This window comes from Chionomys nivalis, chromosome 19 (genome assembly GCF_950005125.1).
Source record: "Chionomys nivalis chromosome 19, mChiNiv1.1, whole genome shotgun sequence".
In the NCBI taxonomy this organism is placed as follows: Eukaryota; Metazoa; Chordata; class Mammalia; order Rodentia; family Cricetidae; genus Chionomys; species Chionomys nivalis.
Window position 1 is genome coordinate 58,778,982 of NC_080104.1, and position 27,589 is coordinate 58,806,570.

The 27,589-nt window shown below is 54.6% G+C and overlaps 2 protein-coding genes across 4 annotated transcripts; one reads left to right on the plus strand and one right to left on the minus strand.

Moving 5' to 3' along the window:
- Window positions 1–178: 178 nt before the first annotated feature.
- Mtch1 (mitochondrial carrier 1) lies at window positions 179–15,735 on the plus strand. 2 transcript variants are annotated; one of them, XM_057794585.1, is made up of 12 exons: window positions 179–528; window positions 5,066–5,150; window positions 7,328–7,434; window positions 7,715–7,792; window positions 7,996–8,053; window positions 8,313–8,364; window positions 9,326–9,385; window positions 11,602–11,746; window positions 12,754–12,801; window positions 12,913–12,980; window positions 13,169–13,244; window positions 15,034–15,735. In XM_057794585.1, the coding sequence occupies exons 1-12, from the start codon at window positions 208–210 to the stop codon at window positions 15,103–15,105; spliced, it is 1,170 nt and encodes a 389-aa protein (XP_057650568.1). In that variant the 5' UTR covers window positions 179–207; the 3' UTR covers window positions 15,106–15,735. The 2 variants fall into 2 exon arrangements, with proteins under 2 accessions (XP_057650568.1, XP_057650569.1); XM_057794586.1 differs by having other exon boundaries at window positions 11,602–11,695.
- A 3,172-nt stretch (window positions 15,736–18,907) lies between these two features.
- Pi16 (peptidase inhibitor 16) lies at window positions 18,908–27,218 on the minus strand. Of its 2 annotated transcripts, none has more exons than XM_057752088.1 (7): window positions 26,989–27,218; window positions 24,133–24,354; window positions 21,602–21,711; window positions 21,237–21,325; window positions 19,863–20,750; window positions 19,574–19,690; window positions 18,908–19,213 (listed from the first exon to the last, which is right to left on the minus strand). In XM_057752088.1, exons 1-6 carry the CDS (start codon window positions 27,157–27,159, stop codon window positions 19,599–19,601), a joined length of 1,572 nt encoding a protein of 523 aa, XP_057608071.1. In that variant the 5' UTR covers window positions 27,160–27,218; the 3' UTR covers window positions 18,908–19,213; window positions 19,574–19,598. The 2 variants fall into 2 exon arrangements, with proteins under 2 accessions (XP_057608071.1, XP_057608070.1); XM_057752087.1 differs by having other exon boundaries at window positions 18,908–19,261; window positions 26,989–27,216.
- Window positions 27,219–27,589: the final 371 nt, after the last annotated feature.

Here is a 27,589-nt window from a genome sequence, read left to right on the forward strand (position 1 = left end):
ACAGGCCTGGTCCGCAAAGGGGCGGGCTGCAGAGAATGGGCTCCGGGCAGACGAGGCCAGGCAGCAGAGCAGCGCCGGATGGCACAGGCCAGCCAGCCACACCCCCTTCTCCCCGCGGCGCGAGTGGTGCCGCCCGGCTCCGCCCCTTGACGCCCGAGGGGGCGTGGCCATCACCACGTGACAGGGAGTGACCTGCCGCCTGGCGCCATGGGGGCTTCGGACCCGGAAGTGGCGCCTTGGGCTCCCGGCGGCGCCGCGGGGATGGCGGGAGCCGGAGCTGGAGCAGGAGCTCGCGGCGGCGCGCCGGCGGGAGTCGAGGCCCGCGCTCGCGACCCGCCGCCCGCGCACCGCGCGCATCCTCGCCACCCTCGGCCGGCGGCTCAGCCGTCGGCGCGCAGGATGGACGGCGGAGCGGGGGGTCCGGGGTCCGGGGACAACGCCCCGACCACCGAGGCGCTGTTCGTAGCGCTGGGCGCGGGCGTGACGGCTCTGAGCCACCCGCTGCTCTACGTGAAGCTGCTGATCCAGGTGCGGCCGAGGGGCGCCGCGGGAGGATGACGATGGGGGTGTGCTACGTGGGGGTGCAGGGAGGGGGCTAAGGGACGCGGGTGACTGACGTGGAATAGGAAGAGATTTGGGGGTGCAGGGAGGGGGCTAAGGGACGCGAGTGACAGACGTGGGATAGGAGGGGATTGGGGGGGTGCAAGGAAGGGGGCGATAAGATATGGGAGATAAATAGTCGGAGGCAGTGGGCTTGAGATTACGAAGGGTAATGGATTTGGGGTGCGAGAAGAAACCACAGAGCTGGGGGAGGGCCGAGAAGGTTTGGTGAATGGGAAGAGGAGGGCTGGGGACGTAAGCAAAGTGTTTAAAAGGTGAATCCATTTGGGGCAGAGGACAACGGGGCTCTGGATTTATAGGGATGGATAAAAGCGCTTTTGAGGGACAAAGGAGTGGGCACTGGGGCCAAAAATCTGGGAGGGAGAGAATGTAACAGGAAAGAGCGATCGGTTTACTTGAGAAGGGGGCTGTGGATTTGATGGCGACGACAGATTTGGTGGGAGGAGGGGCCTCCGCATTGGGGGAGTGGAGCGGTGGTAGCGACGAGTCTGGAGAGGGGAGCCAGGAGGCGGCTTTCAGGGGGAAGGGGATGACGCATTTAGGAGAGGAAGGAAATGGAATTGCAGTGGTTGTGTCTGCGTGGGTAGGAATGGGCAGAAAGGGCAGTGGGATAGGCACAATAGGTAAGGGCCGGCTAAAACTGGAGCCAAGGTAGGGATGTCTAGACTCTAGGATGCTTGGGCTTATAACGTGTTTTTTTAATTTTATTTATTTGTTTGTTTGTTTTTGCTTGTTGCCAGCGATGCAGTTCAGAAAGAGGATGATGGGAGGATAAAGGCGGGATGGGGGATGGGGGAGGTGGAAGAACGTGTTCATTTGGCAGAACTGAGTGGGTGTGATGGAGGTGGGGACACTTTGATTGGCATGGTTCAGTCTCAGACTGATAGCCAGAGATGTTTTCTAGAAATTTCCAGTTCGGAGGAGTGGAGGATGGGTAGTGAAAATTGAGATGGAGACCCAGCTAAGATCTGAGGATTGATTTAAGGCAAGTGGGTGTGAGATTTTACTGTCCTTGTAATAGAACTGAGAGAATCAGGAATGCGTTTGGAATAAGAGGGCCTTGAGAATGGGAATCATTGAAGCTCTGGGGGATGGGGATGTAGAAACTGGAATTTGACTAGAAAATATGACAAGCAATGAGAAGACGCAATCAGGGCCACTGGGCATCAAACTGACAGGTTTGGAGGTGGCTGATGGGGCATTTACACATTAGGGTTTCCAGCATGCTGAGCCTCAGCTTAGGAGAGACACTGACTGCGCTTTGGAGGTATTTTGAATTGAGCTGATGGGTTGAGAGTTGAATGCTGGACCTTAGAATGGCAGGTGGAGTGTCTGTGGGGTGGGGTGGGGTGAGGTGGGAGGACTGCTGGGTGCCAGGAATGGGTGGGCTTCGTGGGAGGGCAGTGGGAAGTGGCTTATCACTGGGTGGTGTTAGTGTACAGGTCTGAAAAGAAGAATGACATAAAAGGGTTTTGAAAAAGGACTGGAGAGCCGGGCGGTGGTGGCGCACGCCTTTAATCCCAGCACTTGGGAGGCAGAGGCAGGCGGATCTCTGTGAGTTCGAGACCAGCCTGGTCTACAGAGCTAGTTCCAGGACAGGCTCCAAAGCCGCAGAGAAACCCTGTCTCGAAAAACCAAAAAAAAAAAAAAAAGAAAAAAAGAAAAAGGACTGGAGAGTGAGTGGGAGCCCAAGGGCGGCGAGACCTCGATGGCAGGAGTGTGGACTGGAGAGCTCTGTTGGGGGTGACAGCTAAGGGCAAGAGCTTAATGGATATAGCTTAGCAATCAGAGTAACACTGAAAAAAAGTAATAATAATGACAGGTTGTCTTTTGCAGGGAGCAGGTGTGCAGTGCTAGATGGAGGTTGCCTACAGTGAGGGGAAGAAAACGTAAGGCCTTAGATCAAGACTGTGGGTGTCAGGGTGGAGGTGGCACAGGCTTGAAGGTGGTGAACTGGCTCTGCTGGTATTAGGTTCACAGTGCTGGATGTGGTCAGGACACACAAACACATTTGGGTGAGCATGACTTGGGAACAGATCATGGAGAACTTGACCATGGCTAACAGTGTGCCTTTGGTAACCCAGTGGACATTAGGAAAATAGACTCTCGGCCAGGCGGTGGTGGCGCACGCCTTTAATCCCAGCACTCAGGAGGCAGAGGCAGGTGGATCTCTGTGAATTCAGGGCCAACCTGGTCTACAGAGCGAATTCCGGGATAACCAGGGCTACACAGAGAAACCCTGTCTGGGGTCAAAATCAAGACAGTGCACTCAGCAGATTTGGGCGCCGTGAGCATGTGCGGCTGGAGGACAGGTTTCAGGGCTGGGCTGGAGCTGGAGAGGTGAGCCTGAGAGGACAGCTCTGTAGCAAGAGCCTGGGGCTGGAAGTCAGGAGCACAAAGGAAGAACCCATCACTACTGAAGGAAGATGGTGGGAACTTCAGACTAGAAGAAAAACTCTAGAAGGGAAAGCTGTTTACCTGGCTCACCTGACTCTTCCCTGGATAAGCTCTGCAAGCTGCACTTTTTAATTTTAAAGACCTCACAATGAAAGGGTTTTGAATTTTTTTTTTTTTTTTTTTTTTTTTTTTTTTTTTTTTTTTTTTTTGGTTTTTCGAGACAAGGTTTCTCTGTGGTTTTGGAGCCTGTCCTGGAACTAGCTCTTGTAGACCAGGCTGGTCTCGAACTCACAGAGAGGGTTTTGAATTTTACAGTCAGGGTCTGTGAGATGGTTAGCGGCAGGTAGGCCACTCGTTGCTCAAACCTGAGGGTGTGAGTTCAACCCCTGGAACTTACAATCAAGGTGTCAAGAGAAAACCCGACTCCAGAGGTCCACCTACACAATGATAATAAAATAAGAATTAAACATTTGCGAGCAGTCATCTTTAGTATGTCTCGGAGGTGCGCCCACAGGAACAGGGTAAACTTTGCAACCCCTTCCTAATGAAGATGAAGAAACAGCAGCAGGCAGCAAAGGGCCAGTGCGGTTTACAAGGCCAGGCTTTGTCCTCTGTTACATCCAGCAGGTGCCGCTCCGGTCTGTGCTGAGGGCTTAAGGCTAGTGTGCCACCCTTGTGCCAAGTATGGTAGTCCTCACCCCCACATAGGCTCTGGTCTGTACCCCTCAACTGCTGGTAGCAGTTTCTCATTGATTGGCAAAATATTAGCACCCTGGCCCCTCCACAGGGGCCTCATGTAGGTGTGGCTGACTCAGTCCTCTTGCTGTCCCTCTGTGGGACAGACAGATCCTCGGTGATAATGCCCTGCTCTACAGTCTGCGGAAACAGGCCCTCTTGTCCTCGGGATACAGGGTGATTGAGACCTTGCTTGCTAAGCCTGGGACTGGCAGGGACAGATGGGGAGGTATTCGCCGGAGCCATAGAGGAACCGGGTAGGTGGCAGCAGAGCTGAGACCCAAGGCTGCCGTTTTGTCATTGTGGTGGGAATTAGGCAGGAATGAAGTTTTCTCCTGAAGATGGAAATGAATAGATTCGTCTCAGAGGAGAATGGAGAACGAAGACTTAAAACTGGGGGCTGCAGGTCAGCGGATTGATAAAGACATTGCTGTCAAGTATGGTGGATGATCTGAGTTCAAGCCCCAGAACCCTGAGTTCCAGGACACTACACAGTGAAACCCAGTCTTGGGGGGGATCCCCAGAACCCGCATGACAGAAAGAGAACCAGTTTCTGCAAATTGTCCTCTGACATCCGTACCATGACACACATGTGCACATAGTTAATAAGTGTTAAAAAAATTTAAACAGTCGGGCAGTGGTAGCACACGCCTTTAATCCCAGTACGTGGGAGGCAGAGGCAGGCAGATCTCTGAGTTCGAGGCCAGCCTGGTCTACAGAGCTGAGTTCTAGGATAGCCAAGGCTACACAGAGAAACCCTGTCTCAAAAACCAAACAAACTTAAACGTGTATTTCTGGACCAATGAGATGACTTTGGGTAAAGACACCCGAGGACTTGTATTGACTCCAAAGGATCTACATGGTGGAAGGAGAGAACCAGCTCAGCAAGTTGTCCTCTGACCTCCATTGCACATCTGGATGTGTGTGCCCGTACACAAATACACAGGGACGTAAAACAAATGTAATAAAGCAACCTGAGTTCTATCGCGGAACCCACCTCAGAGCAGGAGAAGAGAGTCAGCTCCACAAAGTTGTCCTCTGAGCACGCACATCTCAATCTCCCTCCTTCCCTCCTGCACATAGTCATAGACTACAATGTAGCAAAAGGCTCTTAAGTAATGTAAGCCAGTGAGTGTACTAAGATCTAGCATCTAGATTGTGGGGGAAGTGGGATTTAGATTGAGGCCAGGGTGGGACCTAAGTCTGGGCATTGATGAAGGGTATCAGCTGATGCTCCCAGGGAGGTGTAGGAGGTAGCTGTGAGCGAGGCTCCTTAGAGTGACCCTGTCCTTTGTCTCTGTTGATTCTGAAGGTGGGTCATGAGCCGATGCCCCCCACCCTTGGGACCAATGTGCTGGGGAGGAAGGTCCTCTACCTGCCGAGCTTCTTCACCTACGGTGAGTGCCACAGGCCCAACTAGCCTTGGGAGCCTGCTGTGCGGCCTGGCACCAGGAACTAATGCCAGCTCCAAGGAGGGGACCTGAGAGTGGCCCGAGGCAGAGGAGTTGGGTGGGAGCCTATTGGTGCTGCAGTCCAGGCTGCAGGACACAGGCTGGTTCTAGAACTGGGCATTGGTGGGCGGGGGGAGATTCTCTATAGATACGCAAACTTGTGCAACCTCTTGTCTGCTCCAGCCCCACGAATGGCACTGGTTCCTCCCCGTGGGGAGGTTGGTCTGACAAGATACCCACCTCTCTGGCTCCGCTGTTGTTCTCAGGCTGTGGGTGACAGCTGGCTAGGGTATGGTAGGATCTGCCATAGCTGTGTCTCCCTGTCCCCTCCTGCCAGCACAAGGGATCTGAAAATGCCTTTCCGAGTTTACTGCCTGAGTCCCATTCCGGACCTCTCTTACCCATTTGGCTAATCTAGAATGTTCTTTTTGAGTCTCCCCTGCTACATAACCTGGTTCTTGACCTCTGAGCCACCTTCTCCAACACACATTAAATGTTGGCAGAACCACAGGTCAGGTTCTTTTCCAATTTTGCCTCCAGTTCTGAGTGTAGCATGTAGGCCCAGGCAGAATGGCCATTTTGTGGGGACATGTGTTTGTGTTTCTTTAAGATCCTTGATGTAGGGGAACTATGCAAGTAGAGCACCCCCACCCACCATTGTACACAAAGATAGTGAGCCCAGACACGTGGTAACCCGGCTTTCTCAGATTTGTCCATGGCAGCTGGCGCCGTTAGGAAGGACTCATGTCTGTTCACATGGGACTGTCCTGACCTTCATCTAAGGGTCCCTCCTTGCTAGCGTGAGCCAGGTTCTGAGGTGCCCCCACCCAGGTTTTATAAATGTTTCAGATCAAATGTCAAGAACGGGTGTCTGCTGGGCTCTTCTGGACACTGACTGCCCCTGGGTCAGGAAGTGCCGGCTGTCTGGCTTGTCTAGAACTGTCTGGCCAGTGTCTCCTCCTCCCCCACAGCTGTGGACACTGTGTGGCGTAAGGCTGGAATCCCTGGGGGTTTGCAGGCTCTGCAGAAAGGGCTTGAGGAGTTGGTACGGCGCAGCTCCGGAGAAGGCCTCTGGACAGTGCTGTCTCCTTGTACTGGACAGCTGAGCACAGAAGTGGGAAAATCCGGGAGCTGGTTCTGTGAGAGCCTGCCCCTCAGTCCAGAGTTGAGCTCTGCTCAGTTCATTGTCCAGCCTCCTGCACCCTCATCTCCTCCTTCCCTGCCCCCCTCCTCAGCTGTTTATGCAGGTAACAGGTGTACCGCCTGTCCCTAGAAGCCCTTGCTGGGTGTGACGTGGAGTCACCTGGCAGCTATGCTGCAGAGGAGAAAAGGGCACACATGCTCGTCACTGCCTCTGTGCGTCATGTTTGTGTTCTGTGCTAGAGAGCTGACGTCACAGGTCTGAAAGGGGATCCAATTGAGGGAATATTCTGTTGGCTTCCAGGGTTTAGAGAAGCACATTACCTTCTTGAACATGGATTAAATGTAAAGTAGGGAGTACAAGACATGTCACACTGAGTGTGAAATTCAGCAGTGGGGACAGGAAGTCGCCATTGCCACCTACCATCCAGGGTCTCCCCCAGTGCTGCTCTGTTTCTACCGTGTCCCTTACTAACAGGAGCTGGAGGTGTCAAGTGTCATCCTAGGTACAGCACAGCATGGTAACGGTTACAGCGTGGCCCACAGACCTTTCTAGGCCTGTCTAACTAACCATGCCCTTCCTTTCCCCCTCCCTTAGGTAGGGAAGGTCATCTCTGCTTGTGGGCACCCCACCCCCACCCCAAGAAAAATAAAAGCAGCTGAAATTGGTTTTGGATTACAGCATTCCAGCTGCTGAGTTGAGAAACGACAGTTGAGTTTGCCAAGTAGTTTTCAAAGCTAAGGAAAAGAAAGAAAGGAAGCACGAAAGAAGTCAGATGGGCTTATTTGTCAGAAGAACGGTGGAGCGTTTTACCAAAAGAGACAGATCAGGTGACACTTGGGGTCGGAGCTGGCTTGTGTCAGACCCTGGACACACACCCTGGCTGCATTTAGCAGTGATTGGGAAACCACTGGTCTGGGTGTGTGGTCCAACAGTGGTGTCCTGGGCTGGGTGTGATGCCACCCCCTTTGCCTTCTTACAGCCAAGTACATTGTCCAGGTGGATGGGAAGATAGGGCTGTTCCGGGGCCTGAGCCCCCGCCTGATGTCCAACGCCCTGTCCACTGTCACCCGGGGCAGCATGAAGAAGGTGAGCAGCGGCCCAGGGTTCCCCAGGCTCTGGTCACGGTCGGGTGCAATCTGCTGGCCCTGATCCCACCTCTTCACGCAGACTCCAGTGCATAGCCCCTGGGCTTGTGCTTGGGAGGCTCCTACCCCACTGTCCTCCCTCTTTCCCACAGCTGTGGCAGCTGTATGGTGGCTTTGCCCCTCAGTTCCCCAAGCCTGGTGGTTACCGACAGCCCAGACAACGAACAGAGTGCCTGTCCCTTAGGCGCTTATCTGTGATTCATGACTCTGTTTGTGGCCAGGTTTTCCCTCCAGACGAGATCGAGCAGGTTTCCAATAAGGACGACATGAAGACTTCGCTGAGGAAAGTTGTGAAAGAGGTTGGTGCCAAGGGACAGAGAGGAGACTTCTCATCCCCAGGTGGACACTGCAGGGGATCTCCCTCCCTAAAGCCTGTGAAGCCGCTCTGGCCCAGGGTGGCAGCACACCTGGGGAGCCGCAGGGTGGGGGCAGGCCGCATCTGTGGTAGACCCAGGCCTGAGGAGGTTGTTTCCCCGAAACGTCTCCACCTCCTCTCTCACAGACGTCCTATGAGATGATGATGCAGTGTGTGTCGCGCATGCTGGCCCATCCTTTACATGGTGAGGCCCTGCTGCTGAGCCGCTACAGTGCAGTGGGTGGGGTGGGCTGGCCCCTCCCGGACACCACAGGAGCAGCGGTAGGATGATGACTGGGAAGACTGGTGGGGGTGGGGGAGGAGGAGACCGGCTGTGCCCTTCCACAGGCGATGCTGTGGCTGTGAGGTCCGAGGGCCACCCCTCCTGAGCTGCACTGGACACCCCAGGGGTCGGGTGCCAGCAGTTTCCCTCCAGGTCACCCCAGTGCTTTCTCTCTCCTCAGTCATCTCAATGCGCTGCATGGTACAGTTTGTGGGACGGGAGGCCAAGTACAGGTAGGTAATTCTTGAATGTCTGTACTCTTCTGGCAGGGGATAGCTTGTTTACCGACTCACTTCTGAGGAATGTCCCTGCCTCACGTGATTTTCTGAATGAGCCTCAGCTCCTTGCAGAGTGGGGTGCAGAGCCTCAATGCCCTATGCTGGAGTCTGGGTTAGGTGTGAGCTCCTCAGTTTCTCTGGCTCCCAAAACCTGGCTTTCTGCTCTTCTCATCCTCCACTGTGAAGCTCCCTTCTCCTCACACACCCAAATTCAGCTCAGGCCGGGAAGCCCATGGCCCAAGCACACAGCCTTTTCCGCTGCTGTTTCCTGACTTGGGTTGTTTTCTACAGCCAGGATGCTTGGCTTTGGGTTCACTCATGGGAGTTGTTTGATTCCCCAGACTGAGATATGAGGTTGGTAAATGACCCGAGGGGACAGCTTGGCTGAAACCCCAGTGGGTCAGGCCACTGTCACAAGAGAACATAGGGTATGATAGGGCTAGGAGCCGCCACCAGCTCTAGCTAGCCAGGCCTGTACGCCTGCCTCTTCACCTGGGCATTGCAGCGCCTCTGTGCAGGCCAGCTGTTTCCAGCCACAGGTCAGAGGTGGCTGCGGAGCCAGGAAGCCTGCTAATCTCCTGCAGGCAGCCGCAGGGCTCTTGACCCCAGGCTTGCTGAGTGGGAGGACTGAAGTGTGTTTTCCTGGGTTGACCCTAGGCCTTCCAGCTGCAGTGTCCTCTGCTGCCCGGTGCAGGTGATCTTGTCTGCTCTCACTTTCCGTCTTCTGCCCTGTGGGTTGCTGCGCCCCAGCATCCACGAGTGGTTTAATAAATTCATCTCACCCCAAAAGAAGGCTGCTTCTCCCCTGGGGTCCTTTCTGGTGACAGACTCCCACTCTGGCTTGTGCTTGCTGATCTGAGCAAGGCTGGAGGGTGGCCTTCTGCTAGGTGACCTCGTCTCCATCTTGCCTCCCCAGTGGCGTCCTGAGCTCCATTGGGAAGATTTTCAAGGAGGAGGGACTGCTGGGATTCTTCGTGTACGTGAGTCTATCCCTGTACCGGCCACACGTGGCTCTGCTAACAGGTGTGCCCTCCTCACCACAGAGTGGGCCAGGCTCAGCAGCTGCTGCCCAGCTGTGTTGGACTTCATAGCATGGTGGAGAACAGAGCTGTCCATGTGACCCAGAAGGGTCACAGCTTAGGTGAAAATGGACGTGGGCAAGAGGTATAACTTAGTGATAGAACGTGGCGTGCCTGAGGGCCTAGGCTCTGCACCCAGCACCACACTCACACTCTCTCACTCTCTCTCTCTCTCTCTCTCTCTCTCTCTCTCTCTCTCTCTCATGCTAGGGAGAGGAACTAGCCAGCCCCTGCCAGGCCTCATTTGGGCTCTGGGGTTGCCAGGGACACAGAACTCGATTTCAGAAGTTCTGCATAGTCCTTGGTGTCGTTGCCAAAGGTGACTGTCAAGCTACAACTCTAAGGATTGGGTGTTGGCAGTAGGGCTCTGTTCTGACAATTAGTGGACTTTGAATGCTCAGTATGATTGGCTCAGAAGTCCATGTTTCTGACTTCTTATAATAAGTCAGAAAACCTGACCCTGTTGGGCCTTTATTTCCACAGAGCAGCCATTAACAGAGAGGGACTGGCCGGGCGGTGGTGGCGCACACCTTTAATCCCAGCACTCGGGAGGCAGAGGCAGGCGGATCTCTGTGAGTTCGAGACCAGCCTGGTCTACAAGAGCTAGTTCCAGGACAGGCTCCAAAGCCACAGAGAAACCCTGTCTCGAAAAACCAAAAAAGAAAAAAAAAAAAACAAAGAGAGGGACAGAGGCCTGTATCACTGGGTATATGATCTCCTGAGGGCCACAGACCTGGCACTGTTGGTTTTGAGCCCAGCTTACTTACCACAAAGAAAGATCAGACCATGAAGACTTTTCAGAAAGAATATGTGTCAGGCAGCCAAGGAAGCAGGCTGACAGTGTGGCTTTTGTTTTGCTACTTGAAGGTCTAGGCAGTGGTGTACAGTGGACATGCGCATTGTCAGAGACCAGCTTTGACAAAAATGCCACTTACTAGGGTAGAAGCATGGGGATCAGAAAAGTAAAGAAGATAAAGATGCAAGTGAAAATAATAACAAAGAAACACAGATAGTACCTGGAGGGAGTTACAGTAAATCCGAAATCGTCCGCATTTAATTTCCAGCTACTTAAAATGCCTGACCCCAAAAGCTAGGAGTAAGATAAAAACTACATTAACATGATACAAGGAAATGAACAGACCAGTTGTAGGTAAACATTTTGTTGCTAGAATAAGACAACACACACCCTAGATAAGTTTTGCTCAGCTCTAAATGGCCGTAGAGCAAGGTTGAGAAACCCATCCCTGTACTCACACCCATGTGTAAGAGTGTGGATTCAAGGGCCTGGTCCATCAGATCGTGACACTCCAGCCCTGGGCAGCTCGTGACTGGGGTCCTCGCAGCACATGCTTGTTGTGGGTGGCTTTGGAGAAGGGATGCATATAGGTACAGTCTCTGCACCCACTGGGGAGTGATGCCTCCGCCAAGATGTTTGTTGACCGCCCTCCAAACACTGGTGTGTGACTTAGTTAACTTTCTTGGATTAATTTATGCGTGTGTTGTTTTTATGTGTGTGCGTGTGTGAGTTTGTGTGTGCCAGATGTGCACAGGAGCCATGGGTGCCAGAGGAAGTCTCAGATCCCTACAACTAGAGTCAAGCCGGGTCCTTTGTAAGAGCAAGAGGCCCTCTAAACTGCCTGGCCGTATCTCTGGCATCTCAGCAACTTCGCAGAAAACCTTGCGATCCAGAGAGTGGTTTGCCCTGAAGGCCATCTCTACAGGGAAGCTGTCCTTGCAAGCACTTGTGTAGTGCATTGCAAACACTTGCATGGTGCATTGCAAGCACATGCATGACGCATTGTTGGTGGAACATTCCAAGGTGAAGGACAGAGACCCTGAGTGGTTCACTGAGAGTTGGTCGGGTGAGTGACCAGGAGAAGCTGCCAGGCATTCCTTTGTGACCTTTATTTGCCAGGTGTGGCTGCTATCACTGGGACGCCAGGGCTTCTGAGAGTAGCTTGTGACCCCCGAGACCTCCGTGTGGGAGGAGGACCGCCGCTGTTGCCCAGGCCTCCCCAAGGCTGGGCCTGGGTGCTGCAGGTGTAAGCTGGATGCAGCCTTCCCAGCTCCTGGGTCTCGACCCTGCTCATCTCTGCTCACCTTGTTTTTTTAGCGGCTTAATCCCTCATCTCCTGGGCGATGTGGTTTTCTTGTGGGGCTGTAACCTGCTGGCCCACTTCATCAATGCCTACCTGGTGGATGACAGCGTGAGTGACACCCCAGGGGGGCTGGGGAACGACCAGAATCCAGGTTCCCAGGTTGGTTGGAACAAGGGCTTGCCTTTCTTTCTGTGTACTGATGCCCAGGGGCTGGGACAGGCTGGGACTTGGGGATTTTCTTGACCTGGATGAGGCCCTGATTGTCCCTGGGGCTGGGTAGATGAGATTACCCTGACCCCTGCCTGAGATAAAGTAAATTCCGTCTCTATAGTGTTAGAAGTGAGCCCTGGTTTATCCAAAGCTTCGGCAGATGAGGGCAGCTAATAGCTACAGTTGTTTAACCTTCAGACTTCCTGCTTTAAAACCCACTGTGAGCCGGCCAGTGGTGGCACACGCCTTTAATCCCAACACTCGGGCGACAGAGGCAGGGGATTTTGAGGAGTTTGAGGCCAGCCTGGTCTATAGAGTGAGTTCCAGGACAGCCGGGGCTATATAGAGAAACCCTGTCTCAAAAAACAAAAAAATCCCACTGTGGCCTGGCATGTAATCACAGCACTTGGGAGCAGAGGCAGGAGAATTATGTAGTCAAGGCCATCCCAGGCTGCCCCTCCGTGACCATAGTGACCTTTGGTCCTGGCAGCACAGGTGTGCTATCCTGGGCCAGGTGGTGCCCTCTGTGTCAGCCTGCAGACCTCACCTGCAGGGGTCAGGCATCAGAAGGCCTGAGCACTTATAGTTTGATGGCTTCTGCTCAACCAAGATAAGGATTAGGGACTCACAGCAGGTTAGGGTTCCTGGAAGCCAGGCATTCTGATGCAGGAATGGCCAGACCTGGAAGGATAGGGGAGGGGATCATTCGGTCATTCATGGTCCATGGGGTGTCTGTTGGCTCCAATTGGCAGTCCTAGGGGAGACTGGTGGGTGGATCTTCCTGCCTGTTCAGTGTCTACAAATTAAAGCAGTTTTGTGGAGCTACACCCTCATCTGCAGGAACCGCCCTGGAAAAGGGGGTGTGGAGGGTGAGATGAGGCCAGATGAGGGTACCACAGACCTAAAGTCTGCCCCTGACCTCCATGTGGTAAATGCTGCTTCCTTTCTGTCTACAGTTCAGCCAGGCCCTGGCCATCAGGAGCTACACCAAGTTTGTGATGGGGGTAAGTCCTGCTGACTGCTTTCTTAGGCCAGGGTGGGCTGGAGGCAGGTCTCACTGGGCCTGGAGGACCCGGCAAGGGGCATGCTAACACTGAGGTCTGTCTGTTTTTTAGATTGCAGTAAGCATGCTGACCTACCCCTTCCTGCTTGTTGGAGATCTCATGGCTGTGAACAACTGTGGGTACGTGTGTACCCTTCCACCTGGCCCTCTGCCAAGGCTGCTGGGACATCCAGATGAGCCCTTGCAGCCCCTCCACCTACACATAATTTCCTGTGGGTTAGCATGGTGTCAGGGTGGGCATAGAGCATAGCGCCTGAGTTCTCTGCCCTCTTTGACGATGTGTCTGAGGACCCCTGTTCTCCCTCCAGGCTGCAGGCTGGACTCCCTCCTTATTCCCCTGTGTTCAAGTCCTGGATCCACTGCTGGAAGTACCTGAGCGTGCAGGTGAGCAGCTGGATGCGGTGTGTGTGTGGGGGGGGGTGTTCTTGGCTGCTCCGGAGGAGCTGGCTTGTGAGAGGGTAGAGGAGACACACCTGCTCTACCTGCTCTGAGACATTCACAAGGTCACCTTTCAAAAAGGCCTCAGTACTAAATAGGTACTAAGTAGTCCCAGCTCTGGCTGAGAGGAGAAAGTCACATGAGGCTGAAGTTCAGGGCCTGGGCAACAGTGAAAACCTGTGAGCAAAGGGCCAGGTGTGGTGGTGCACGCTTTTTAATCCCAGCACTCAGAGGCAGAGGCAAGCAGATCTCTGTTAAGTTCGAGGCCAGCCTGGTCTAGAAGAGCTAGTTCCAGGACAGGCTCCAAAGCTACACAGAGAAATCCTGTCTCAAAAAACCAAATAAATAAATGCTGTACCTTCTTTGGAGGTGGTAGCTAGCAGAGACCAAGAACTCACTCCCCCAATAAGAAGGGCGTCTGAGCCAGGCGGTGGTGGTGCACACCTTTAATCCCAGCACTCGGGAGGCAGAGGCAGGCGGATCTCTGTGAGTTCGAGACCAGCCTGGTCTACAGAGCTAGTTCCAGGACAGGCTCCAAAGCCACAGAGAAACCCTGTCTTGAAAAACCAAAAAAAAAAAAGAAGGGCGTTTGGGATGCCTTGAGCCAAACTCCTCCATAGGCCCTTTCTGGACCTGGGGGATCTTCAGGTTCAGCTGGGTCTGATGGCAGTCTGGCAGGGACAGCCATGATTTCTGGGGCTCTGTACTGAAGCCTCCTGCTGGCTATAGCTTTTGGGGGTCAGTGGCCAGGGACCAAGCTCATGACTAGGGGCAGGTGCTTGCCTTTTCTTGGCCTTACTTTGCTACCAGTCAAATGAAGCTCTGGCCTGAAGAAGAGCCAAGAGTGCTGAGTACCCTTTAGGTAGAGAATAGGTGGAATGGGGTGAGGTGGCTCAGTGGGTAAAGGTGCTTGCTGTGCAAGCCTAACAGCCAGAGTTCATCCCCAGAATCCACCCAAAGGTGGAGGAGAGAGCTAACTCCTCAAAGTTGTCCTCTGCCCTGCACACGTGAGCCCTAGTACACACACACCTCACCCCCAGTGTACGTACACACAGTAACTGTTAAAAAAAATTAATTTTTCCTCGGAGGGAGAAACAGAGTAAGAGGCAAAGTTCCCTCCAGCACCACTAGTCGGGCTTCACCTCTCAGCCTCCCCATGGGGATTGGGAGAGCAGGGGGTTTCCTGCATGGTTGGGGCTGGGGTTCCTGCTCAGCCATAGGTACTTGAGCCCCCAGGCATAAGGGAACACCTTTGTTTGGAGAGTGAACCCAGTGTCTTGTGCGTGCTAGGCAAACACTCTACCACTGAGCTAGATCCATTTTCAGCCTCCCTTTTTTTTATTTGTTTGTCTATTTGTTTATTTTTGGTTTGGTTTTCAAGAGCAGGTTTTTCTGTGTAGCTCTGGCTGTCCTAGAACTCACAGAGATCCGCCTGCCTCTGCCTCCTGAGTGTTGGGACTAAAGGCGTGCACCACCACTGCTTAGCTCTCATCCCCCTTTTACTTTTTATTTTTAGACAGGGTTTCACTAAGTTGCCCAGGCTGGCCATGAACTTGCTTTGTGGACCGGACCGACCCTGAATGAGTCTTGCTGGTGAAGGCAGCATCTGTCCCTGCTTTCATGATTGTGTCTTGTCCTTTACACCCTTTCTGTGTGGCTCTGGGCCTCTGGGCCTTCTCTTTTACTCTGAGGAAGTATGGCCTCGTTCCCACTGACTGCCCCTTTTCTCTTGCAGGGCCAGCTCTTCCGTGGCTCCAGCCTGCTTTTCCGCCGGGTGTCATCAGGGTCATGCTTTGCCCTTGAGTAATCTAAGTCGCCTGACCAAACATTTATGGGGTCTTGGCCTACCCCTGGTGAGGGCCTGAGGGACTCCAGCCCAGTCCGGCTTCATGTCCATATTTGCCATGTGTCTATCCAGATGTGGGGTTGCTGGAGGTGGTTCACCTGGGACCTGAGGAAACCTGGGGGAGCAGAGTTGGGGGAAGAATCCCCTCCTGCCCAGAGGTACTTGAGTCTTATCTTGTACAAGGGCAGAGAAAGACTGTGTAGGCAAAGGTCATGGGCAAAGGCTTACGGGATCAGGTCCCTCCACCTCCAGCTCAGCTCACCCTGCCACTCAGCCAGAAGCATCCGTTCCTGCTTTGTAAATAGGGCGCCATCATGCCTGGGCCTGTGCTGGGAGGCTAGTGCTGTGTCCGGCCCTTGTCCTCAACACTACTTTTCTGATTGAAGGGCAGTGCCTTCTCCTGATTGGGAAATCATGTGACTCCTAAGACTATCCCTCTCATTCGCTTGTCTGTGACGCTGACACCAAGTGTGAGGGTTCTGTCACCTGTGCAGTGTGTGAGTACACACAGGTCACGCAGGCCAATGTCTAGTCCTCCCCTCATGGTAAGATGACCCCATCTCCTCAAATAAATGTATTGGTGGTGATTTGGACTTTTGTGGGAGCCTCTTTATTCTGTGAGCTTTGCCAGACCCTTGTGCTGATGTCTTAGGTCTCTGGACTGCCAGCGTTTGCCCAGAGGTGTGACATGGCCGAGCCGTCTGTCCTCAGGTTGAGGCTGAGAGCAGCAGCTGGCACTTGGGCCTTCTGCCAGGGAGGTAGCAGCTGTTCCAGAGAGTCCCACCCAAGCTACCAAGTGGCAGCTTTTGAAGGTGACTATTTCCAAGCCTTCAGAGCCTTCTGGTACAGCAGCCGCATAGTTAGGACAGAAGGAAATGGCCAGCCAGAGTGTCTGCCTTCCCTCCAGGGGCCTGGCGTGTGAAAGCTACAGTCTGCTGCTTCTCTTGTGCCCTGAGAGGTAAGGTCTGGGTCATCCCCCAGGCAGCTTTGGCGATCTGCTCTCCAGTAGTCTAGTGGCAGGGACTCGGGGGCAGGCCTGCTGGGTCCTATGCTCGTGAACAATGTGAGGCTCTGTGCTCACAAGCAGTGTGAGCCTCTGTGCTCTCACTGCTGGGTCCTGTGCTCACGAGCAGGGTGAGGCTGTGTGCTTACTGCTGTACTTTACGTTCCCTCTGCTGGAGAGCCTCACCCCAGACAGCGATGACCGGGGTGCTGCCCACATTGTGCTGTGTCTTTAGATCAGTGTCCCGAGGCTGTCAGCCCAGTGCATCCCCGCCACATTGACCACGATGCTGGGGTGACTCTTCCTCTAGATCCTGTCTTTGCACTGGACCTTCCAGTGACCCCCAGATTTAGGGACACTTGTATTTCAAAGTTGAGCTGAGCTGTCCCCTTGCCATGACCTCCCAGAGGTTTCTAAGAAGCTGCCCAGCCTAACAAGTAAAGCTTTGGTAGCCTGACCATTCGGCACAGGAGGTCCTGCTGTGCCAGTGGGGGACAGATGACTCTTAGTGGGGGTGTCCTGCAGGGAACCAGTGGCCTCCTTCCTGGGTAACCTTATTCGTAGGGAAAGTTGGAAGGACCTGCAGCAGGCCTTCTGAGACTTCCTCTTAAGGAGGCAGTGGTAGCCTGAGCTGTCCCCTTCAGCAGCCCATGTCATTGCCAGCCCTAAGAAGCCTGGAAGCCATGGCTTACAGTGCAAAAGACTTTCTCAGGTCATCAAGGCCTCTGGGTGCCAGGCCTCTCGATCTTCTGTTGAACACAGTTCAGTCCTTACTGACATGTCTCCCCCTCCCAGCCCATCTTAGAGCCTGAGCTCTAGCAGCCTCCCTCATCCTGTACCCCTGATCTCTGACAGATCTGCAGGCCGCCAGCAGATGCTGTGCAAGTCAGGAAGAGCCACAGGGAAACCGGGATAGGCTTGGGCCTCTGCTTGGTCCGGAGGCTCCCACCCCTGACCACTCAGGCCTAACACTAGCTCAAAAGAAGGCCCTTCAAGGAATGCAGCCACTGTAACAGCTGTAGATCAGCCAGATGTTATAGTCATATACTCTGACCACATAACCATCTCAATAGACAGAGAGAAGGAAGGCCTTTGAAAAAAGTCAACACTCTCACAAGAAAATATTTAAGTAGACAAGGACTAAGATAGCATCCATGCAGAATTCTCACAGCTGGGGCTGGGGAGATGGGTCAGTCCGTAAGGTACCTGCTGTACAAGCGTGAGAGCCCAAGTGTGATCCCTAGCACCCCCACACCGGGGGCAGGGCAAATGGGGAGTGGAGGCAGATCCCTGAAGCGCATTGGCTAACTATCCTAGCCAAATTGAGCTCCAGCATCCCTGAGAGGTGCCAGCCATCTCACAAAAACAAGGTGGCGGCTCCTTAGAGTGACACCCAAGATTGACTTTGGCTACCCGTGCATATGCACGTGTGAGTGTAACACAAACCAGTACACACAATGCAGCTTTGTAGTGAAGAAAGCATTCATGCTGCAGAAGAGGGGGTCCTCTGACCTTGAGCACCTTGGCATGAGCCCCTCTCAACAAAAAGAGAAGGAACAGGAAATGTACATACAGATAGAAAATAGAGGAGCAGTTGCTTCGGGCTAAGGGGGGTTGTGTGGGAGTGGGGACCGGTGTAAGGTGTTTCTTGGGTAACGAAAATGTTGGTATTATAGTTACATAGTCCTATAATACACTAAACCCATCAGGTTGGGATTGACCAGTTGGCTCCGTAGGTAAAGGCACCTGCTGCCAAGCCTGACTCCTCGAGTTTGATTCCCAGAACTCAGAACTATTCCTGCGGGTTGTCTTCTGACCTCCCCATGAATATCACTGTGCTTGCCCCACCCTGACAGACACTAAATAAATCTTCAAAACGTTGAGTTGTGTGCGTTAAGATTTTTTTTCAGCCCAATATGGTGGTGCATGCTTTTCATCCCAGCACTCAGGGGACAGAAGCAGGTGGATCTCAGTTTGAGTCCAGCCTGGCCTACATACAGAGCTCCAGGACAGCCAGGGCTACATAAAGACCCTGTCTCAAAAATAAAACAAAAAAATCAAAAAATAAAACTACCCCAATAAAGATGTTGGGGTAGGAAAATGTGTGGAAGTTGGAGGATGACTTGTAGGAGTCTGTTTTCTACCATGTGGGTCCAGGGGATTGAACTCAGGTCATTGGCCTGACAGCAAGCACCTTTACCCATGAGCCATCTCACTGGCCCCAAGTTGTATAGTTTAACTAGGTGCCTTCTGTCTGTTGAGAGGGGCAGCCTGGACCAGGGTCAGTACTTGTTTTCTGGCCCACTCTATTCTGATCCCCAGAGAGGTTTCTAGGCCCGGGGACCCTGTCTCGGGGCTCCTCCAAGCACCTGAAACCTGTGTCCAGGACAGGCCCGGAGCATCAGCACCCTTGTGGAAATGTCCTGAAGTCACCTGAGTAAGTCCCACTGAGACTGAGTTTAGGAGAGCCAGCACCCACTCAGACTGAGGTTAGGGGAGCCAGCACCCACTCAGACTGAGGTTAGGGGAGCCAGCACCTACTGAGACTAAGGTTAGGGGAGCCAGCAGTCACCCTGAGCTGCCTTCTCTCTGCTCTCTCTTCCCTGCCAGGCCACTTGTGTCTGGGGTGGAGCAGAAGGTACAGGAAGGAAAAGGGCTGGGCCTCAGAGTGAGGGAAAGGGGAGAGAAAAGGTCAAAGCTGCTTAGGTAGGCAGAAGCAACTGCCCACAGCGCTCCATCTCGCACAGCAGAGACTCGGCTCTCAGACAGGCTTTATTCAGGAGTCAAGGCCACCTGGGTTCCCTGGCTCCCTGTCTCCCCACCCACAAAACCCCACTTGGGTGGGGCTTGTTCTTAACCTGCCCCCCATGGTCTGCTGTCCCAGCCATATGGACACTCAGAGATTGGGAGCACAACACCCCTCTTCCACCCTGTGGGGCAAGCAGGTATCCTCAGAATCATGTCCTCTGTGGGGCTCTGCTGTAAGGGGCAGGAAGGGCCCTGGTGTGCAATTTCTGGTGAGCTGGACCCCACAGCTTTTCCTTTCCAGAGGGCCTTGTTTGAGGGCTGGGGACAGGATGGAGGACACAGCAGTCAGGCGGCTACCTCTTCTCCCTGGGAAGGAGTAGGGACTTCTGCAGACACTGCTGGACTCAAAAGGCTCAAGAAAGAGCCCAAGGGACTAGAAGGGGCCAAACAGTTCCTGAGGAGGCTATGATCCTCTGTCCTTAGGCACATGTGGCCCCTAGAACCCTGCTGAAGGCAGCACCCCACCCCCACCCCCGTGGAAGAAGCACTTCTCTGGGGGTACTGGGCTGGCACTGCTCAGTAGAGGGGAGGGAGGGCGGCAGAGAGAAGGACCTGCTCCAGAAGCTCTGGCTTCTGACTTGGAGACAGAATTCAGAACAGGCATGAGGCCAGTCTCACCAGGCCTTGCCTCTGAGTGTCCCCTTCAGAATATTCCACTCAACAGCAAAGGAGGCAGCAGCAGTCCCAGGAAAGGGCCCTGAACGTGACCAGAATTCTCCAAATCCAAGCCGGCATCTGCGGAAAAGAAGGGGCTGTGGCTCGATTTGAAAAGAGCCTGACTCCATACACGGTCCAGGCAGCAGGCAGAGGAAGCATCTTCCAGATCACGCATGCTTTGCCATGCCCCAACTGCTGGTACCAGCACAGGACACCAGCCAGGAAGGGAAGGAGGGGCTGCGGGCCTTACCTGTCAAGGGTGACTGCAGGGCCAAGGTGCGCCCACCTGTGGCATTAGCCTCGGCAGAGACACTGGGGAAGTTGGGCGGGGAGGTGGAGGCAGGAGGGCCCGAGTGGTCCAGTGAGGCCTGCGGCTCACCATGCTCCTGGGCTGGAAGAACTGGGACCACCACCTCACTGGAAACAGGGAGCTCGGCCTCTGCCTCAGGCAATTTGCCCTCTGCCCCAGGCAACCGGGTCTCTGCTTCAGGCAACCAGACCTCTACTTCAGGCAACCGGACCTCTGCTTCAGGCAATTCAGCCTCTGCTTCAGGCAACTGGACCTCTGCCTCAGGCAATTCAGCCTCTGTCTCTGGCAATTCAGCTTCTGCCTCAGGCAACTCTGCCTCTGCTTCGGGCAACTCAGCGTCCGCCTCAGCCTCCTCGTGGGCCAGGGGTAGGGACTCTCCTGTCTGTGTCAAGGACATTTTAGGGTACAGAGATTTCTCTGAGCTCACGGAGGTTGCGCTCGACTTGCTGCCTTCTTTGTCCGTAGATTTGGGGACAGGGATAAGCGCTGATGTGAGGAAGTTAACTGGCCTTTCATCCATTGAGGGCTGGGTGTGCGTAGTGGAAACGTAGGGGACCTCGATCGGGAAAGATTGAGCCTCTGTTGCCATGGAGGAAGGGCCTTCCGTTGCTAAGGAAGATAGGGCTTTTGTTTCTACCGCAGGTGAGGACTCGGTTGCCAGGGAGTCCGAGACCTTTGTTACCGAGGAGAAACGTAGAGTTTCAGAGGTTGCTAGGGAAGGAGTACCGGTTTCCCTGGAGCTTGGTGCTTCAGTTGCCCGGGTGATGGAAGGGACCTCAGTCACCCGTGGAGGAGAATCCTGCTCCTCTTTCGGGTTTCTTGTGGGCTCTGTTTGGCAAGGTTAAGCATTAGTGTTGCAAACGGGACCCCACCCGGCCGCGCAATGTTCCACAGGGACGCGCAAGCCACACTCCTCTGCAGCGGGTGTGCCCCTCTGGTAATGTAAATTCTCGTCACTGACACGACTCCTCCACCCACCATTTTCTCCAAGCTTCCCTTAGGGACTGAATTGGAGGCACCGCCTATTTGATCAAAGACCCCGCCCACCAGCCCAAACCTTCCCGCTCAGCCACGCCCCCTGGCACGGCACTCCAGGGCCTCTGGTTCTCAACCCTCTGTAGGGACCGAAGGATGGAATCTGTCACTTGGGGCGCCAAGGTGGCGGTGCAGGAAGGGCAGAAAGTCGCAGAGGGTCCCCGCTGTCGCATCTGTAGCCCCATCACCTGCTTCTCAAGATGGGAGTCCTGAGACTCGAGGCCACCCAGACAGCGTCGCATTCTCCCAACCCCTTCTCAGCTCTGGCCTGTCACTCACCACAGAGAGAGTTCTCGCAGTTGTAGCCAACGGGGCACTGGGAGCAAGGAGTCCCTTCCTGGTAGGGCTTGCGCCCCTTCACGTTCCCCCTGAAGGAGAAGGCGTTGCTGCAGGGGAAGGTCTGCTCCTTCTTACCCATCCCCCTGATCCCCAGAGGCACAACAGGTTAGGAGCCCACGGGGCTGCTAACTCCCACAAGTTGCTTGCTGGGGACCACAGGCTCCTTGGCATCCTCTGACTAACTAAATTAGATCTGCCATCGGAGGGACATCACAGCTGCCAGGAGGGATAGGGCCAGCCCACAGCGTCCTTGAGCTGTATCCAGGTCTGTTCTCTCCCAAACCGCCGGCCTCAAGGGCACTTACGGGGGCTCATAGTTGCACACCAGCAAATGGATATTGACTTCCTCCACTCCGTGGAGCGACTCACAGAAGTGGGAACCGCAGCCAACCCTCTCCGTCTTGCTCCAGACTACCTAAAGGAGGGTAAACCCAGCAGTTAGCTCTGGGCTGGGCAGACAGTCCCTGCCCCAGCTAGCTCCACTCCAGCTTTCTGTGGGTGGCTTGAAGACACTCTATAGCCTTGGCCTTCCGAGTCGGCTAGAGGTTGGAGGTCATAGCGGCTACCCTCTCCTGTCAAACAAAGTCACCACGCCTCTGATACACCCTGTCCACTTTCCCTGTGGCCTCTTTCTAGAGGTTCTTAGGATGTTTTTTGTTTGTTTTGTTTTGTGGGATTTCTTTTGGGCAGGGTTTCTCCGTGTAGCCCTGGCTATCCAGGAACTTGCTTTGTAGACCAGGTTGACTGAGAGAGAACTCAAGAGATCTGCCTGCCTCTGCCCCCTGAGTGCTGGAATCAAGGCGTCTGCCACCACACCCAGCTCTGTCCTCTTAAACAAGGGGTACACTCAAAGAAGAGATAGTGGAGAGTCACAGCCACAGGGAAGACCAAGGAAGGGCTACTCTGAACTGAAACCTTCCTCATCCCAGCTATCTCCTCCGCCAGGGCCCTTCTCACTCATTTTGTCTGCCTCTTTGGGGGAATGGGCTGGCTACTAGAATAATTTCTTCTTATATACAAAAACAGCGTTAATCCCAGCTCTGGAGGCAGAGGCAGGCAGATCTCCGTGGGAGTTCAAGCCACCTTGGTTACCTAATGAGACCTGGCTCAACAACAAAAATGTGTGTCCTGCCACGGGTGTGAGAACACCGGGCTCTCGTCCATTTCCAGGCTCACCGTTGTCTGGGGGTGGGAGGTGGGGAGGGGCCCTGCTTGTGCTATCTACGGCTCCTTGGGTTCCTGTTTGGGCACAGATGGCTCCTAGGTCCGGGTAGAGCCAGAGAGAGCTTGGTCAGTCTGGGGGCACTGTGTCTGTCGGGTGAGGTGAGTTGCAAGGTCCCAGGAGGGAGGGTGCTGGGACCTCACAACTTCCCATCTTGGGTGGGTGCTTCTGAGTATTTCCTTAAGATTAGGGCTAAAAATATCAGCTCCACAGGGCACTGAAAATGGGAGGGAGGGATGTGGGTGGGATTCTTTTTCTGGTGTAATCATTTGTACAATAAGCATTGGGAAGAGAAAACAATTCCTTTAATTCTAATCCTAAGTGGTTTTGCTGTTTTGTTTTTTTTGGGGTGTGTGTGTGTTGTTTTGTTTTTGAGACAGGGTTTCTCTGTAGCTTTGGGAGCCTGCCCTGGCACTAGCTCTTGTAGACCAGGCTGGCCTCAAACTCAGATCTGCCTGCTTCTTCCTCCTGAGTGCTGGGATTAAAGGCGTGCACCACCACCCAGCTCTAATCCTAAATGTTTCTAAAACTTTTTTTGTAAATGGGGTAGAGGGGATCCAGCTTGGTCGGGCTTGGTGGCAACTCCTTTACCCACTACTCTTATCTACAGAGTTTTTTTCTAAAACAAAAATTAAATGGGTTCGTCTGCTTTATCAGTTTGGCAGATTTGAAACAGCAAATTAGACGTGAAAAACGCCGAGAGTGCTGGGCAGTGGTGGTGCATGCCTTGAATCCCAGCACTCGGGAGGAGGCAGAGGCAGGCAGATCTCTATGAGTTCGAGGACAGCCAAGACTACACTGAGAAACCCTGTTTCAAAAAATCAAAAAAAGAAAAAGAGGGAAAGGAGGGAGGGAGGGAGAGAGAGCGCGCGAGAGCCAAGAGCAACAAGTGGCAGGAAAGGGGTAAGTGGGGCATGTGCGGCTGCTGCGAATGCTTTGGACCTCTCGGGGTCCACTGTCACCCAGGACAATCATTGCATTCAGGAGACCGGCGCTGTGACACCAGGCTGAAAAGGTTGACCGAGGTTGTCAAAAGATGAGCCTTTACGAAGAGATGAAAACGATGGGGCAGTCTGAGTGGCCTCTGCGCGCTATCTGCTGTGCACATCGTTTACAGAGGCTCTAAGGAGAGTACCATTCTAAAGCCAGGCTGCTCCCAGTGGAGCCAAAAAGCTATGAACCGCCCCACCTGGCCCAGCGCGAGGCTCCACCCAACACCCGCAGATCCTGCCCGCCCCGCCCCGGACCAGGTGGCTCCACCCAACACTAAGAGGCCTCAGCGCACCCCACCCCCGCCCAACGTGCACCTCGAGGTCGAGACCAAACTCACGCACGCACGTGGCACATCACTTGGAGCCCTCCCCCTACTTCACGAGGTCCAGACCCTCTCCACACACGTGACCCCATACACCTGGAGGCCCCGGTCCGCCCCGCCCATCGTGCTGGCGGCGGTGCCGGACACCAAGAGACGCCCCCATCACGTGGCTGATCCAACAAGCAGAGGCCTGCCCAGCACCTGGAGGCCTCAGCCCTCGCCCCCACCCACACCTGAGCTCAGCACGCGACGCCGTTTGCCCTTCCTCCGCCCCACCCCCGCCCTCCTGGACCTGTCACCTGAGTGTAGTGGCCGCACATCTGGCCCGGATCGCAGGTGGTGGTGCTGAGATTGTAATGTTCGCGCTCCTCAAACCAGTTCCCCACGGCCAGCGGCACGTCCATGCCCTCGTCGGTGATGGCGAACAAGTTCTCCCCGCGCCGCCCGCGCTCCTTGTTGTGTCCCCACACGCATTTCTGCGCATAGGCCTTGGCGAAGGCGGCTAGGTCGTCGTCCCACCTCTGCAGGGCAGCCAGGGAGGCAGGAGAGGGAGGTGAGGGTGGTCAGAGTAGGCTGGGGTGTCCTGGGACCTCAGTAGGCCAGAGACAGGACTTGCCTCACCACCTCTTAGCAAGGTGACTCCCGACCTTTCTCAGAAATCCGATCCCCGTGGGTTTCAGTGGGATCGGGAGAGTGCCACCTCAGGCCTCTCTTACCCCTCGCAGGGCGAGATGGGGGACTGAGGCCGAGTGTGATCTTGGAGTGTTCTGTAGCTGGGGAGGGGGTGGAGACGCTCGGGACGTGTCCAGTGATATGCTGGAGGACTGATGGTTTGTTCTGGTCCATGCATCTAACACAGGGCCCACCCCACTGCCTAGGCCCTTCCCAGCAGGCACTCTTCCTAAGAGCTCAACTCCCTTCATCGGGTCCCTTCTCCAGATGAAATTGTGTCTGTGTGGCACACAGAAGGTCCCTCACTTCCAGTCGTCAGAGCCTTGCTTAACCCCAGGTCAATGCTCTCCGTGGGCATCTCCGGTGAGACGCTGGGAAAAGAGTTTTGCTTAGAGCCCCTCCGAAGTTCTGTCCCCGGCTAGGAGAAGATGCAGCCAGTGTGGGAGGTGAAGGATTGGGGCATCTGACCCCAAGGCCTGAGGCGGAAGGTCTGGATCCTATTAAATTCTGTTCTTGGCCTTTCCTGGAAACGGATGCTTGGGGGGCACCATTCCAGCTTCCAGAGCCCGACAGCCAAAAAAGCAGCAAGAGCTGGTGACAACGAGACCATACCCACTTCCCACCCAGTCAGTGCTTTCTGGAGCAGCCACCTGGAGCCCTCACGGGAGCCTGAACCCGGACAGAACCGCCGCTGCGCCTTACTGACTCCTTTCTCTCCCGTCATTTTTAAAATTTTGTACATACTAAAGGTGTGCGTGTGTGTCGTGAGGCTAGCGCACACCCAACAGTGCCTGTAGGACCTTCAGGGTCCATTCTTTGTCACTCTAGGGAGGGGACTCAGGCTTGCTCAGGCAAGCGTTTTTACCTGAAGGACACCTGGCTGTCCCTGCTCTAGTCATTGGTTTCAAATCACAGGATTGGGTAGTCCCATGGACTCTGGCAACAGTGGGGGTGGAAGCTGTGGTCAGGGACTCTAGGGTGATCTGCAGGGCTCCAGGAGAGACAGGCCCCTTTTAGAGCTGACAGTACCCTGCTCTCCATCGATCACCGTGCTGGGGATTGTGGGTACTTCATAGATGTCAGTTCTTCCTGACCAAGAGGGAAGCCACCGTGGGTTTCTCAGCCTGTGGCATTGCAAGAACCTCTGTCCTGGAAGTAGGTCCGTCCACCCTGTCATTCAGTAGTCCTGGGCACTGGGCCAGGCTAAAGCAACAGTAAGAACCAAGAAACCCAACTTCACATAGTCATAAGTCACTTGGAGAACATGACCGCTGTGGTCAATGGCACAGGCAACTCAGTATTGTGGGGCATGGGAAGGCTGTGTAGCCAGGCTGAGGGTGGAGAAAGAGATGGGGCTAAATGACAAGGTGCTAGCCAGGTGGGGGGCACCCTGAGCAAGGTGCACACTGGCAGCAGGGGTACGCAGTGTCTATGGCGACTCTGGACCTCAGAGTCCAGGTAACTGATAACTAGTATCCCGGCTTCAGATTTGTCTGCGGTCCCTGGTTGCCAAGGACAACGGGGTTGAGATGGCTACGGTGCTGTGAGCACTTCTCACTTCTGTGTGACCTGCAGGGCAGGGACTGCCATACCTAACCGTCCAGCAGGAAAAGGCTCCCTCAGAGTCACCAAGCCACAGAGGACAAGCTGAGGCTATAACCTAAACGTGGGGACCCCAGCTTTGCTGCTGTATTTCCCTGGTGACTTGGCTCTTGGCTCAGGGGTTCCAGGTCACCAGAGGGTGTCTGGGGGTGGGGTGGGGCGCTGGACCAGTCAGACCTCTGCAAGAACGGAAAGGGATCTCACTTTATCAGTTGAAACCAGAGCAGACATCCTGTCCCAACCCTGTCATCTGATAGCATCCCTCCTGCCAGATTGGCCTCTGCCACCCTGCCTCTGGCTCCTGTTGTCTGCGCCCTTCTTGCTGCCGTGAAGACAGTTTGTATTTGTGCTACATGTGTGCTTTAGACTTCACTGCATGCAGGATTACATGTGTGAGATTCAGCCCACATATGTGAATGTGCTTAAGACCTCATTTCACTGACGAGAAGCTGAGGGCCCACATGGTGACAGAAGGGGCCCTAAACCACAATCTGGGTTCTGGAGACAGCACCTGTGGCCCTTCTCAGGCCTGCTCTCCCCTCCCCAGTGCTTCCCAGGTTCATCCAGGCTCCTCTCCTGGGGGATTGTCAGGCCATTCACAAAGAGCTTCCCCTCAGGTCACCACATCTTGGGAAGAGTTGAGGAGGAGGCCATCAGTGTGGGGAGCCAGGGTTAAAGCCTGAGTGCCAGTCCCTCAAGCCTCAGTTTCCCCATCTAGATAATGGAGCTGCATATGAGGACCAGCATTATACAGCATTAGGGACTCTGCCGCTGGCCAGAGGAAGGGGTCTGAGAGCATCCCCATAAGGAGTGGGGTGAGGTAAAGGGTTGCGCCCAGCACCCCTCCAATCCCAGGAGGCGGGGCCCTCAGTCACACTCACCATCTGCAGCATGTCTGAGGCTGGGGGCGACACCTGGGCACGGTAGAAGTTGTGAAGCTCCACCATGGTTTGCTTCTCATCCTCCGTGAGGGCTGAGGTGGGGCCAGCAGCGGTCAGCAGCAGCAGCAGTGGGGACAGGGCTGTCGCCCAGAGGCTGCAGGAGCTATGCATGGTGGCCAGCCCTCTTAGTCTCTCCCGATCAGGGGTCTGGCGGCTGGACTTAAAAGTCCTTCCCACACAAGCACCACCCTGGCTAGGGTGGGGCGGCGGGGGCTGTGTCTGGACGCCCAGCCCGGCTCACACAATGTCTCCAGGAGGGCTGGGTGCCTTGGGTCTGGACCAGAGTTGAGTCCACTCCCCTGGAGTCCTTGGCAACAGTCTCCTTTCTCTCGGTACCGGGGCTCAGGCTAGGGGCTGTGAGCCCCATGGACCCTCCAGAGGTGTGGGCAGATCCTCAGGGGGCAATTCCAGAAACAGCTCACACCCACAAATGCTGAGGACAGGACAAGGAAGGAGCCTTATAGATCTGCTTTCCCCAGCCCCACCCCAGGATTGGGTTGGGGAAGTTGCCAGTGCCACTGAGAGAGCAAGGGAGGATGAG

Excerpts from the sequence above, each read along its gene's own strand:
- Mtch1 (XM_057794585.1), top strand. The coding sequence starts at position 208 with ATGGGGGCTTCGGACCCGGAAGTGGCGCCTTGGGCTCCCGGCGGCGCC. Across the intron at positions 9,386-11,601 it reads GGACTGCTGGGATTCTTCGT|CGGCTTAATCCCTCATCTCC; the intron begins GTACGTGAGTCT and ends TTGTTTTTTTAG. Across the intron at positions 12,802-12,912 it reads ACACCAAGTTTGTGATGGGG|ATTGCAGTAAGCATGCTGAC; the intron begins GTAAGTCCTGCT and ends TCTGTTTTTTAG.
- Pi16 (XM_057752088.1), bottom strand. The coding sequence starts at position 27,159 with ATGCATAGCTCCTGCAGCCTCTGGGCGACAGCCCTGTCCCCACTGCTG. Across the intron at positions 21,712-24,132 it reads TGTGCGGCCACTACACTCAG|GTAGTCTGGAGCAAGACGGA; the intron begins GTGACAGGTCCA and ends ACCCTCCTTTAG. Across the intron at positions 21,326-21,601 it reads GTGTGCAACTATGAGCCCCC|GGGGAACGTGAAGGGGCGCA; the intron begins GTAAGTGCCCTT and ends CTTCTCCTTCAG.